Source organism: Gorilla gorilla, chromosome 23 (genome assembly GCF_029281585.2).
Source record: "Gorilla gorilla gorilla isolate KB3781 chromosome 23, NHGRI_mGorGor1-v2.1_pri, whole genome shotgun sequence".
NCBI classification, from domain to species: Eukaryota; Metazoa; Chordata; class Mammalia; order Primates; family Hominidae; genus Gorilla; species Gorilla gorilla.
The window spans coordinates 38,156,001-38,169,497 of NC_086018.1; the positions used below are offsets into that span (position 1 = coordinate 38,156,001).

The 13,497-nt window shown below is 41.8% G+C and overlaps 1 protein-coding gene across 13 annotated transcripts in view; it reads left to right on the top strand.

The window, feature by feature from the left end:
• Positions 1-13,497, top strand: part of TNRC6B (trinucleotide repeat containing adaptor 6B) — a 296,357-nt gene that overhangs the window by 113,495 nt on the left and 169,365 nt on the right. For all 13 annotated transcript variants that reach the window (XM_055374696.2, XM_055374703.2, XM_055374712.2 and 10 more), the window contains one exon: positions 3,723-3,790. In XM_055374696.2, coding sequence (XP_055230671.1) covers positions 3,723-3,790 — 68 coding nt within the window. The remainder of the gene's footprint in view (positions 1-3,722; positions 3,791-13,497) is intronic.

The window sequence follows — 13,497 nt, forward strand, 5'->3', positions numbered from 1 at the left end:
TGTGATGGAGTCTTGCTCTGTTGCCAGACTGGAGTGCAGTGGCACGATCTCGGCTCACTGCAAGCTCCGCCTCCCGGGTTCACACCATTCTCCTGCCTCAGCTTCCTGCGTAGCTTGGACTCCAGGTGCCCACCACCACACCCGGCTAATTTTTTTTGTATTTTTAGTAGAGACAGGGTTTCACCATGTTAGCCAGGATGGTCTTGATCTCCTGACCTTGTGATCCGCCCGCCTTGGCCTCCCAAAATGCTGGGATTACAGGCGTGAGCCATCGCACCCGGCCACACCTGGCTAATTTTTGTATTTTTAGTAGAGATGGGGTTTCACCATGTTGGCCAGGATGACCTTGATCTCCTGACCTTGTGATCCGCCTGCCTCAGCCTCCCAAACTGCTGGGATTACAGGTGTGAGCCACCGTGCCTGGCTTTAACTTTTATATTTAATTAAATATGTGGGTAAAAAAAATGTTTTTATTGCCGGTTGTGGTGGCTCACACCTATAATCCCAGCACTTTGGGAGGCTGAGGCAGATGGGTCACCTGAGGTCAGGAGTTCGAGACCAGCCTGGCCAACATGGTGAACCCCTGTCTGTACTAAAAATACAAAAAATCAGCCAGGTGTAGTGGCACACATCTGTAGTCCCAACTACTCGGGAGGCTGAGACAGGAGAACCACTTGAACCCAGGAGGGGAGGCTGCAATGAGCCAAGATCACACCACTTCTCTCCAGCCTGGGCAACAGAATGAGACTCCATCTCAAAAAAAAAATTAAAAAAATAAAACATTTTAATGTCAGTTATATGTGTGGATAAAACAAGGACATTTCAGTCATTCAAGGTCTCAAAAAAAAATTCACCTTCTATATACCTTTTATCAGGAAATCACTGGAATATATACTCCACCTGAATCAGTGAGTAAACTGTAAAAGAGACAGAGGATCTGGGAAACAGATGCTCCAGAGTAGGAGAAAGAGGAGGGCATTCCAGAGATGAAGAGGAGGAGACATCCCTAGCGAGATGTCAGCGATTCAGTGGCCTAGAAAGCAATCAATCCAGTTCGGAGCAGGAGAAACCCCTGAGGGTGTCTGTCTCCAAGGCGGAGTGAAACTGATAGATTACCTGAAGTGTTTGAACTGATTAAGAGGAGATTTACAGTTCTGTTGGAGAGTTTGAGGATGAATTAATGAAAAATACATAACAAATACTAAGCTAGAAAAAAAAAAACAGAAAAAGAATAAGAGGAAGTGGTAATTATTAGTTCCAGGGAAACCAACATTATACAAGAAAGGAAATTTAATTATAGCATTCCATATGATTCAGTTGTATATATTTACTACATAATAGCACTGTTAGCACTGAATATTGAGTTGAACAAAAACGGTAACTTACATTGTGAGGAAGGGAGGATGGAGGCTTATGTTGTGAGGGTGGGGCAGGGGTGGAAAGTGCTGTTTTTGTTTGTCAGCCGGTAGTATTAATGTTATTTGACTTTTTAAATAATGTATATGTATTCAATATAAATTTTAATTTTTTTAAAAAATTAGTAATTTAAATGATAATAAATTATTAAAGAAAGGGGATAATTCCATTTATGAAATTATATTAATAATTTAATATTAAGAAATTATTGGCTTTCTTTATTTTTTTTTAAGACTTAGGGTCTCGCTGTGTTGCCCAGACTGGAGTGCAGTGGCTATTCACAGGTGTGATCATAGAGCGCTACAGTCTTGAACTCCTAGGCTCAATTGATTCTCCTGCCTCCGCCCCCCGAAGTAGCTGGGACTTACAGGGTCATGCCATAGCCCTCAGCCTTTTCTTTATATCTTTAAATATAAAAGCATGGGCTGGGCGCATTGGCTCACTCCTGTAATCCCAGCATTTTGGGAGGCCAAGGCGGGTGGATCATGAGGTCAGGAGATCGAGACCATCCTGGCCAACATGGTGAAACCCTGTCTCTACTAAAAAAATACAAAAATTAGCTGGGCGTGGTGGCAGGTGCCTGTAATCCCAGCTACTCGGGAGGCTGAGGCAGGAGAATCATTTGAACCTGGGAGGTGGAGGTTGCAGTGAGCCAAGATCACGTCATTGCACTCCAACCTGGGTGACAGGGCGAGACTCCATCTCAAAAATAAATAAATAATAAAAGCATGTATATACATATGTATGACTATATATACATACATATGGTTAAAAATACATATTTTCTGGCTGGGCGTGGTGGCTCACGCCTGTAATCCCAGCACTTTGGGAGGCTGAGGCAGGTGGATCACGAGATCAGGAGATCGAGACTATCCCGGCTGACACGGTGAAACCCCATCTCTACTAAAAATACAAAAAATTAGCTGAGTGTAGTGGCGGGCGCCTATAGTCCCAGCTGCTGGGGAAGCTGAGGCAGGAGAATGGTGTGAACCCGGGAGGCAGAGCTTGCAGTGAGCCGAGATCGTGCCACTGCACTCCAGCCTGGGCAACAGAGCAAGACTCTATCTCAAAAAAAAAAAAAAAATATATATATATATATATATTCTGCTTCAGTTTGCTCTAAAATATGTATATATTTGGACTTGATATTTATAGAATCATACTACATATGTATTCTTTTGTGACTTGCTTCCTTCACTTGATTACCTTTTTGTAACTCACCCAGATTGAGGTGTGTAGCTGTAGTTCATTCATTTTCATGCAATACAGTATTCTATTTTCCGAAAACACCATAGCCTATTTATCTATTTTACTGTTGACAGATGTTTATTCTTCTGTTTTTTTCTGTTAAAAATAATTCCACTATAAATACTTTTGTATATGTGCAAAAGTTTCTCTAGGGTATATACCTATAAGTGCAGTTACTAATGTGTACAGTAAATGCATCTTCAAATGTAATAGATAATGCAAACTTTTTTTTTTTTTTTTTTTGTTGGGGGAGACGGAGTCTTGCTCTGTCGCCCAGGCTGGAGTACAGTGGCGTGATCTCGGCTCACTGCCACCTCTGCCTCCCAGGTTCAAGCAATTCTTCTGCCTCAGCCTCCTGAGTAGCTGGGACTAAAGGCGCACACCACCACATCCAGCTAATTTTTGTATTTTTAGTAGAGACGGAGTTTCACCATGTTGGCCAGGATGGTCTCGATCTCCTGACCTCATGATCTGCCTGCTTTGGCCTCCCAAAGTGCTGGGATTACAGGCGTGAGCCACCCTGCCTGGCTGACAAAACTGCTTTTCAAAGTAGCTATACCAGTTTTCCCTCCCACTAGGAGTGGATAAGAGTTGCTATTGCTGCATACCCTTGTCAACACTTGGTATTACCTGACTTTAATTTTAGCCAATCTGGTAGTTGTGAAATGGTTTTAATTTGCATTTTCTTGACTGACATGAGATTGAATATCTTTTCATATGTTTAGAAACTGTTTATGTGTTCTCTTCAGTGAAATTCCTGCTTGGTTATTTGCAGATTTTTCTAGTAGGTTGTCTTTGTCTCATTGATTCATCACCGTTCTTTTATATTCTAGATGCTAATCCTTTGTCAGAGTTATGTGTTTTGCCGATCAACATGTTTCCTTTTTTCTGCAGATCTAATCACTCAAGGAGAAGTTTGAAAACCATTGGCCCAGGCTTCTGTTCTGTGCACCACAGTGAAACAGCCCTGTGGTTCTGCACAGGGCAGGTGTGGGTTCTTGGAGTGAGTTGCATTGTAGTTACTGACTGCTGCTGACCTGTGGTGCTTGCCTTTGCAGGTGGAACAGGAGGATTTTGTAATGGAAGGGCATGGCAAGACTCCACCTCCTGGTGAAGAAAGCAAACAGTGAGTCACAGTTTATTTAAAAAGAGTCCTATTACAGATCCTCGGAAACACTTTGGTTCAACATGCTGATAAGCGTGTTTGTCAGAGATGTATATGTTGGAGACATTGGGGAACTCACCAGTTGCTTTGGTGGCTGTTAATGCATTGCTTCTATTTATAGACCAACTAACTAGAAGGACAAGAAAGTTAGCGTTATAGTTTTTCACACTCGCCTAATCAAAATTTATGTTATGTTGTAGCAAAGGCTTTAAGGCTCAGTATGTTCCAAATTGAACTAATTCTGTTTGGTTGATTTCCAAAGAAAGTATAAAATGGTACATCCTTTTCTCAGTAATGTCTTTCTGAAGTGAACTAAATTAATAGACCATTTCCCTGCAATCTAAGTGTGAATTTATTTGAATGGCACTTTCTGAAATTCTATTCCATTTGGTTATTTACACTGCTGATCTTTGTTTAAATAACACATTGTTTCTCTAAAGGAACAGGAATTATAAATAATATAACTTAGCCAACATTCTAAATAATTCAGGATCTCTCCCCTAACTCCTTAAGGGGTAATTGGTTTGTTGTTGGTTTTTTTTTTTTTTTCTTGAGACGGAGTCTCACTCTTGTCACCCAGGCTGGAGTGCAGTGGCGCAATCTGGGCTCACTGCAACTTCCGCCTCCTGGGTTCAAGCAATTCTCCTTCCTCAGCCTCCTAAATAGCTGGGACTACAGTTGTCCGCCACCACACCTAGGTAATTTTTCTATTTTTAGTAGAGATGGGGTTTCACGATGTTAGTCAGGCTGCTCTTAAACTCCTGACCTCAGGTGATCTGCCTGCCTCGGCCTCCCAAAGTGCTGGGATTGCAGGTGTGAGGCATCGTGCCCAGCCAGGGGTGATTGGTTTTAAACCTGAAGTTGGGAGTCTGTTGGGTAGCTTTTTGATAGCAGTGAGTGAATTTTTTTCCTCTCTCCGTCATAGAATGTGAAAAATTGTGTTGCAGAGCAGACTGGTTTTTCATATGCCCTTTTAAAGGAAAAACAGTTAAGACTGCTTAAAGTACTGACATAACTACTATTTTTTATTCAGACATTAGTCTCCTAAATTGAATGGGCCAGTGATTCATGGAATTTACCAAAAATCTATACAGAGAAACTTCTCTCACTCATATTTTTTTTCCTAGAAAATAGTTTAATTTTGGTCTGTCTTAAGAAAATTATGTCTTTAAAACCCTTAGGAATAAATTATGCAGAATGGACTATGCTGCCACGAGGCCAGATTCATTAAAGGAAAATGGCTCGTCTTGTATTTGTTGTGAATGGAAACCAGGATATTTTCACAGCTGGTTTAATTTGCTAACCAGGCAATTTTAAAAATAGCTCACAATATAAATCCTAACTTTGCTGTATTCTGTCAAATGCACTTACATTTTGCATGGGCTGATGGAATCAATTCATCTTTAGCAAATTAGAATGCCAGACATCTAGTCCCAGTAGAATGACAAGAGAAACACTTCAGGTGCTTTTCTCCGTGTCCACTGCACAGCCCTCCACCCCCACACTCTGGTCAAAGGTCTGTCATATAAAAATTATAACTCCCATTTGTCGAGGGTTTTCTGTGCACAAGGTACTTTGCTTAAATATGTTTTACTCTGTCATTTCCACTCATTACACCATTTCATCTCCATTTCACTCAGAGATCAGGGTAGGTAACTTGCCCATGGTAATGCAGCTTGAAATGCAATTTAGATTTGAACCCAGATCTTACCGACTGTCTCACATCCTTTGCCATCCTTGGAAGCTATGCTCTTGAAAAATACTGTGGTTAGTAAAACTGCAGTTGTCAAAATCAAAGTCTCATGAATAAGAGGGAGTAGGCCAGGCGTGGTGTGGCTCACTGTAATCCCAGCACTTTGGGAGGCCAAGGCGAGTGGATCACTTGAGGTTGGGAGTTCAAGACCAGCCTGACCAACGTGGTGAAACCCCGTCTCTACTAAAAAAATACAAAATTAGCCAGGCGTGGTGGCACACGCCTGTAATCCCAGCTACTTAGGAGGCTGAGGCAGGAGAATTGCTTGAACCCAGGAGGCAGAGGTTGCAGTGAGCTGAGATCGCGCCATTGCACTCCAGCCTGGGCAACGAGAGCGAAACTCCATCTTCAAAAAATAAATAAATAAATAAATAAATAAATAAATAAATAAATAAAAGAGGGAGTTGGGGGAGACAATGAAAATGGCATAAGCCTATTTTTAAAAACACAGGTGGAAGTTCTGTACTATAAAGGATATCCATTTCTCAAACAAACCAGTCTTTATCTTTAAAAACCTCTCTAGTAACCCCTATCCTGAATCAGCTTATTTAGGTATTCAGGAAATGTTGCTGGGCAGATTCTCCCACAAGTTTTATGTTATACAAACTGTACTTCTTTGAGAGTTTCAAACAGCCCCAGCAAGTTGGAATGCCATGTGTCGTATCCTTACCATTCTCCCTTGTTTTGTTTTCACAAGTCTCATACTGCCTGGCCTTTTCACAGATGAATTCTATTCTATTTCTGTTTTCTTCTGGGCCTGGTCAGCTATTACATACTGAAGTGATAAAGCAGAAATCAGTCTTCTCACAAGGTGCTGTGAGCAAAGGTGCTGTGTTCTTTTGTTTGAGGCAACAACAATAAAAATATTTACAAAACAAATTTTTTTTAAATCTCAGAACTGCAGTTGGCAAATGATTATTACTATACTTTGTAAATATGATTCAGTCTGGATAGGGAATCTAGGAACTGAGTAATTTTTTTGCGTGTGTGACAGAGTCTCACTCTGTCGCCCAGGCTGGAGTGCAGTGGCACAGTCTCTGCTCACTGCAAGCTCCGCCTCCCGGGTTCACGCCATTCTCCTGCCTCAGCCTCCCGAGTAGCTGGGACTACAGGCGCCTGCCATTGCGCCCGCCATCACTCCCGGCTAATTTTTCTGTATTTTTAGTAGAGATGGGGTTTCACCGTGTTAGCCAGGATGGTCTCAATCTCCTGACCTTGTGATCTGCCCGCCTCGGCCTCCCAAAGTGCTGGGATTACAGGCGTGAGCCACCGCACCTGGCCGGAACTGAGTAATTTTTTAATAAAAGTAATATAAGCTTGTCAGAAAACATTCAAACAGTAATTGTGACTGTAGAAATAAAGGTAAGACCTGGCCGGGCGCGGTGGCTCACGCCTGCAATCCCAGCACTTTGGGAGGCTGAGGAGGGCAGATCACGAGGTCAGGAGATCGAGACCATCCTGGTTAACATGGTGAAACACCGCCTCTACTAAAAATACAAAAAATTAGCCATGCATGGTGGCGGGCGCATGTAGTCCCAGCAACTCGGGAGGCTGAGGCAGGAGAATGGCGTGAACCCAGAAGGCGGAGCTTGCAGTGAGCCGAGATTGTGCCACTGCACTCCAGCCTGGGTGACAGAGCAAGACTCCGTCTCAAAAAATTAAAAAAAAAATAAAAAAATAAAAAAAAAAAACAGAAATAAAGGTGAAACCCTTCCCTTCCTAATCTTCCTAAACATTTTCTGTACATTTTTAAACAACAATTAAATTGATTTTTCTCCCAACATCATTCTTCTAAGACTTACTTTTGTAATTTGAGATACTTTCAGTCTATTTCTTTTTCTTTTTTTTTTTTTTGAGACAAGGTCTCACTCTGTCACCTGGGCTAGGGTGCAATGGTACGATCATAGCTCACTGTAATCTTGAATTCCTGGGCTCATGGGATCTTTTTGCCTCAGCTTCCTGAGTGCCTGGGACTACAGGTACATACCACCGTACCCAGCTAATTAAAAAAATTTTTTTTTGTAGAAATGAGGTCTCACGTTGTTGCCCAGGCTGGTCTCCAGCTCCTGGGCCCAAGCAGTCCTCCTGCCTCAGCCTTCCAAAGTGTTGGGATTACAGGCATGAACCGCCTGGAGCGGCCTATTTCATTCTTTTAAACGTCTGTCAAACATTCTGTTGAATGGATATACTACAGTCACTTTTCTCTAAGAAATATTTTGGGCCAGGCGCGGTGACTCACGCCTGTAATCCCGGCACTTTGGGAGGCTGAGGCAGGCGGATCACCTGAGGTCGGGAGTTCAAAACCAGCCTGACCAACATGGAGAAACCCCGTCTCTACTAAAAATACAAAATTAGCTGGGCGTGGTGGTACATGCCTATAATCCCAGCTACTAGGGAGGCTGAGGCAGGAGAATGGCTTGCACCTGGGAGGCGGAGGTTGCAGTGAGCCTGGGCAACAAGAGTGAAACTCCATCTCAAAAAAAAAAAAAAAAAGATATTTTGGTGGCCCTCACTTCCTTGATTACTACAAATAATATTTTATTAAACATTCTTATTCTTATATCTTTATTTTTATTGGTTGATTGATTGACTGATTGACAGGCTAGACAACACAGTAGTACCTGCAGCGAGGTAAGTCACTGCAACCTCAAACTCCAGGGCACCAGCGATCTTCCACCTTAGCCTTCTGAGTAGCTGTACTACAGGCATGCACTACCAAGCCCAGATACTTTTTTTTGCTTTGAGTAGAAACAGGGCCTCACTATGTTGCCAAGGCTGGTCTCAAACTCTTGGGCTCAGGCTTAAGCAATCCTCCCACCTCAGCCTCCCAAAGTCCTGGGATTACAGGCATGCACTATCACCCCTGGCCTCTTGTTGTTTTAATTTATGTTCTTATGCTTACTAATGAGTTGAAATATCTTTTGTTAGTTTATTGGCCATTTATTTTTATTTTGTGTATCACCTATTTATATATATTTTTCTTTTTTATTGGATTGTTTTTATAGCTTTGTAGGAGCCCTTTATACATTTTAGATATTATTAACCTTTGTTGAGATGTTTTAAATATTTTCTCTCAGTCCTTATTGTTTAACATTAGATATCTTTCATGCCAACAAACTTTTTAAATTTTTATATAGCAAAATCAGCCTTTCTGGCTTTCATGTTTTATGCTTGCCTTGAGAAGTCTTTCCTATCCTAACCTGATAAAATATCTTTAGGTTTTCTATTTTAGTTTTTACGTTTAGATGTTTAATTGATTCACTACTCAGTTTTGTATATGGTGTGAGGCAGAGATCTAACTTAATTTTTTTCCAAATGGTTCTCATTCATTGGTATTAGCCTGTACAAACAGCCCATTTCACTTACAGAGGCTGGTAGAGCACATGACTAATGTAACTTACTCAAGGTCACAGAGCAGATTCTTGTAATGATTAGGACTAAAATTATGTAATTAGCTGATCTGTGCCACTTTCTTTATCTCCCCATTTAACATTTTGACCATAGGTTCCCAAAACCTTAAAAAAGTATTTTCTGTGATGTTTATTTCAATAGAACTAAGTTCTGTTAAGAGGCAGATTAGGTAGCTGTATATGTAGAAAGCTCTTGAAAAATAATTGACTTGTGATATTGAGAAATATCTGTGCTAAATTATTAATATTCTAGATCAGTTGTGCTGAATTCTGGTATTTGTATGTGAATAAGATTTATAATGTATATAGCTGTAAACACTTTATGTGTATTGTTTCCATGGGGTTTATTTACTATTAGTCTATCTAATGTAATCATTTTTCTGGGATATTGTCTTTGAGAGTTATATTAGCAAATCAGACAAGCAAAGTTTATTGCCATATAATTACTACATTAAAATTACACAGCTTTAATTGCATGACGTGTTTACTGCAGGAGTAAATATTAAAACTATGACAGCTTTTAAAAAAGCAGCTAAGCAGGTACTTGCTCATAGATTGTGTTTGACCATGCTTTTTGAGAGGTCATTATAGATAAAATGCAGACGGGCTTTTGATTTGGTCTTATTTATATTTGTGATGGTCTAAAGGTTTGTGGGAAGATCACTTGTTCTAATTTTGAAGGCAAATACCAATTTTTACTTTTTTTGAGATGGAGTTTCGCTCCTGTTGCCCAAACTGGAGTGCAATGGCGCGATCTCGGCTCACTGCAACCTCAACCTCCCAGGTTCAAGCCATTCTGCCCCAGCCTCCCAAGTAGCTGGGATTACAGGTACACGCCACCACGCCTGGCTAATTTTTTCTATTTTTTAGTAGAGACGGGGTTTCACCGTGTTAGCCAGGATGGTCTCAATCTCCTGACCTCGTGATACGCCCGCCTTGGCGTCCCAAAGTGCTGGGATTACAGGCGTGAGCCACCACGCCCGGTTTTACTAGCATATTTCTTGTTTCATATTTGACTACCCAATTAGGCACTAAACTTTTTGGGAACCATTCTTTAGGGTGTTTATTTAAAAACCCTGGGCAGCTCTATAGCATTTCCTAAACACAGGGCAAAGTAAAAATATTTCCAAATCATAGATTTTATAGATAATCATCTTCAGAACACAAATGTTGGTATTTGGCCATAGGAAAGTTGCTGTTGTTAACGTTTTAATTTTGTGTATTACACCATAAGGTTTTCTCCAGTTTTTCCCCCTTTAAACCATTACAATATGTACATGTTGAAATAAATTTATTAAGAAGTAGCAAGTTGAACTCTGTAAACTCAATCATTATTACACAGTAGTAAGCTAGACATCAGAAGAATAGTTGGCTTTTCTGTATAATCTTGAACAGCTTTTGGGGGAAATGAGTTTTCTTTTCAAGTTAATTGGTACTTTGAAAATGCCACAAAGAGGTTCAGTAGATGATAGTTTATACTCATGGAATTTTTGCTGCTGGGAGTTTTTGTAAAACCATCAACATTTTTTTGTACTAGATCTTTGGGGAACTTTCAGTTGCTAATAAATTTTGTAATTTGCATTGACATTACTTTAAAAAAATTCTCTAACAACGTCTTTTTTTCCCAGAAGTCTCAGAATCGTAATAAATTCTGAATTCTATTTTGTGTGATTTTTCTTGGATGCCTGGACCATGGATTAATTACAGTAAGAGTAACTTCAAGGTCGGGCATGGTGGCTCACACCTGTAATCTCAACACTTGGGGAGGGAGAGATGGGAGGATTGCTTGAGCTCAGGAATTAGAGAACAGCCTGGGCAACATGGCCAAACCTCATCTCTATAAAAAATGGAAAAATTAGCTGAGCGTGTTGTTGTGTGCCGGTAGTTCCAGCTTCTCAAGATCACTTGAGCCTGAGAGGTAGTGGTGGCAGTGAGCCAAGATCACACCACTGCACTCTACCCTGGGTGACAGAACAAGACCCTGTCTCAAAAAAAAAAAAAAAGTAATTTTAATAGATGACAGAATGAGACCCTGTCTCAAAAAAAAAAAAAAAAAAAAAAAGGCCAGGCACGGTGGCTCACGCCTGTAATCCCAGCACTTTGGGAGGCCGAGGCGGGCGGATCACCTGAGGTCGGGAGTTCGAGACCAGCCTGGCCAACATGGAGAAACCCGTCTCTACTAAAACTACAAAATTAGCCGGGTGTGGTGGCGCATGCCTGTAATCTCAGCTACTCGGGAGGCTGAGGCAGGATAATCACTTGAACCCGGGAGGTGGAGGTTGCAGTGAGCCGAGATGGCATCATTGCAATCCAGCCTGGGCAACAAGAGCGAAACTCTGTCTCAAAAACAAAAAGAAAGAAGAAAGAAAAGAAAAGGGTAACTTTAATAGATAATGTGTTTCACAATTTTATTTTTTTAATTTTATTTAATTTTATAAATAAAATAAGGGGAGGGGAGGCTCAAGGCAGAAAAGATCAGGTTAAAGCTTTATGCTAGATCTTCGGCTCTATGAGGTTGGATTTCTGTTGTCTTGGTCACTGCCTAGAGAGGTGCCTGGCACAAAAAGCATCTATAAACATGTTGAATGAATAAGTTCCCATCGACTGTTAAGAATCCCTCTTCTAAACACTCACTTTGAAATCTGAGGTGGTGGTATTAAAAAGCCTAATTCCAGAATATTTTATCTGTTATCAGCAGAAGAAAGGTACATTGAAGCACTTTGGGAGGCCGAGGCAGGTGGATCACTTGAGGTTAGGAGTTCAAGACCAGCCTGACCAGCATGGTGAAAACCCATCTCTACTAAAAAGAAAAAAAAAAAAATTAGCCAGGTGTGGTGGTGGGCTCCTGTAATCCCAGCTACTTGGGAGGCTGAGGCAGGAGAATCACTTGAACCTGGGAGGCGGAGGTTGCAGTGAGCAAAGATCACACCACTGCAGTCCAGCCTGGGCGACAGAGTGAGACTCTGCCTTTAAAAAAAAAAAAAAAAAGGGCATTGTTAACATGTTAACATGTCAACATGTCATGTTCCACTTTATTTTTTTTAATTACTTTTTTTTTTTTTTATTTTGACCAGGCACAGTGGCTCAATGCCTATAATCCAGCATATTGGGAGGCCAAGGCGGGTGGATCACCTGAGGTCAGGAGTCCAAGACCAGCCTGACCAACATGGAGAAAACTGGTCTCTACTACAAATACAAAATTAGCCCAGGCATGGTGGTGCATGCCTGTAATCCAAGCTACTAGGAGGCTGAGGCAGGAGAATCGCTTGAACCTGGGAGGCAGAGGTTGTGGTGAGCCGAGATCGCGCCATTACACTCCAGCCTGAGCAACAAGAGTAAAATTCTGTCTCAAAAAAAAAAAAATTTTTTTTTTTTTTTTTTTCCTGAAATGGAGTCTCACTCTGCCCAGGCTGGAGTTCAGTGACACGATCTTGGCTCACTCACTGCAACCTCCACCTCCAGGGTTCAAGCTGTTCTCCTGCCTCAGCCTCCCAAGTAGCTGGGATTACACATACCCACCACCACACCTGGCTAATTTTTGTATTTTTAGTGGAGACACGGTTTCAGCATGTTGGCCAGGCTGGTCTCAAACTCCTGACCTCAGATGATCCGCCTGCCTCAGCCTCCCAAAGTGCTGGGATTACAGGTGTGAGCCACCGCACCCACCCCTCCCCCCGGCTCTTTTTTTTTTTTTTTTTTGAGACAGGGTCTCACTTTGTCACCCAAGCAGTGCAATGGTGCAATTTGGGCTCACTCAAGCCTCAACCAAAAAAATTCTTTTTGAGACAGGGTCTCTCGCTGTCACCCAGGTTGGAGTGCAGTGGCATGGTCATGGCTCATTGCAGCCTCCGCCTCCTGGACTCAAGCAATCCTCCCACTTTAGCCTCTGGAGTAGCTAGTACTACAGGCACGCACTACCATGCCTGGCTAATTTTTTTGTTTTTAGTAGCGACAAAGCCTGACTATGTTGCCAGGCTGGTTTTGAACTCCTGGACTCAAGCAGTCCTCCCACCTCAACCTCCCAAAGTACTTGGATTACAGGCATGAGCCACCATGCCCAGTCATCAACTTTAGATTCAGTCCTTTCTTGAATATGTTCCAACAGACCTGATTTTATCTTCGTTCTCCTTAAGCATCCTACCTATAGGCCAGTGTATTAGTCCGTTCTCATGCTGCTAATAAAGAACTTCCTGAGACTGGGTAATTTATAAAGGAAAGAAGTTTAATTGACTCACACATCCACATGGCTGAGGAGGCCTCAGGGAACTTACAACCATGGCGTAAGGGAAAGCAAACATGTCCTTCTTCACTTGGCGGCAGAAAGGAGAAGTGCTGAGCAGTGGGGGGGGAAAAGCTCCTTATATAACCATCACATCTCATGAGAACTCACTATCACAAGAACAGCATGAGAGTAACCACCCCCATGATTCAGTTACCTCCCACTGGGTCCCTCCCACAACACATGGGGATTATGAGAACTACAGTTCAAGATGAGATTTGTGTGG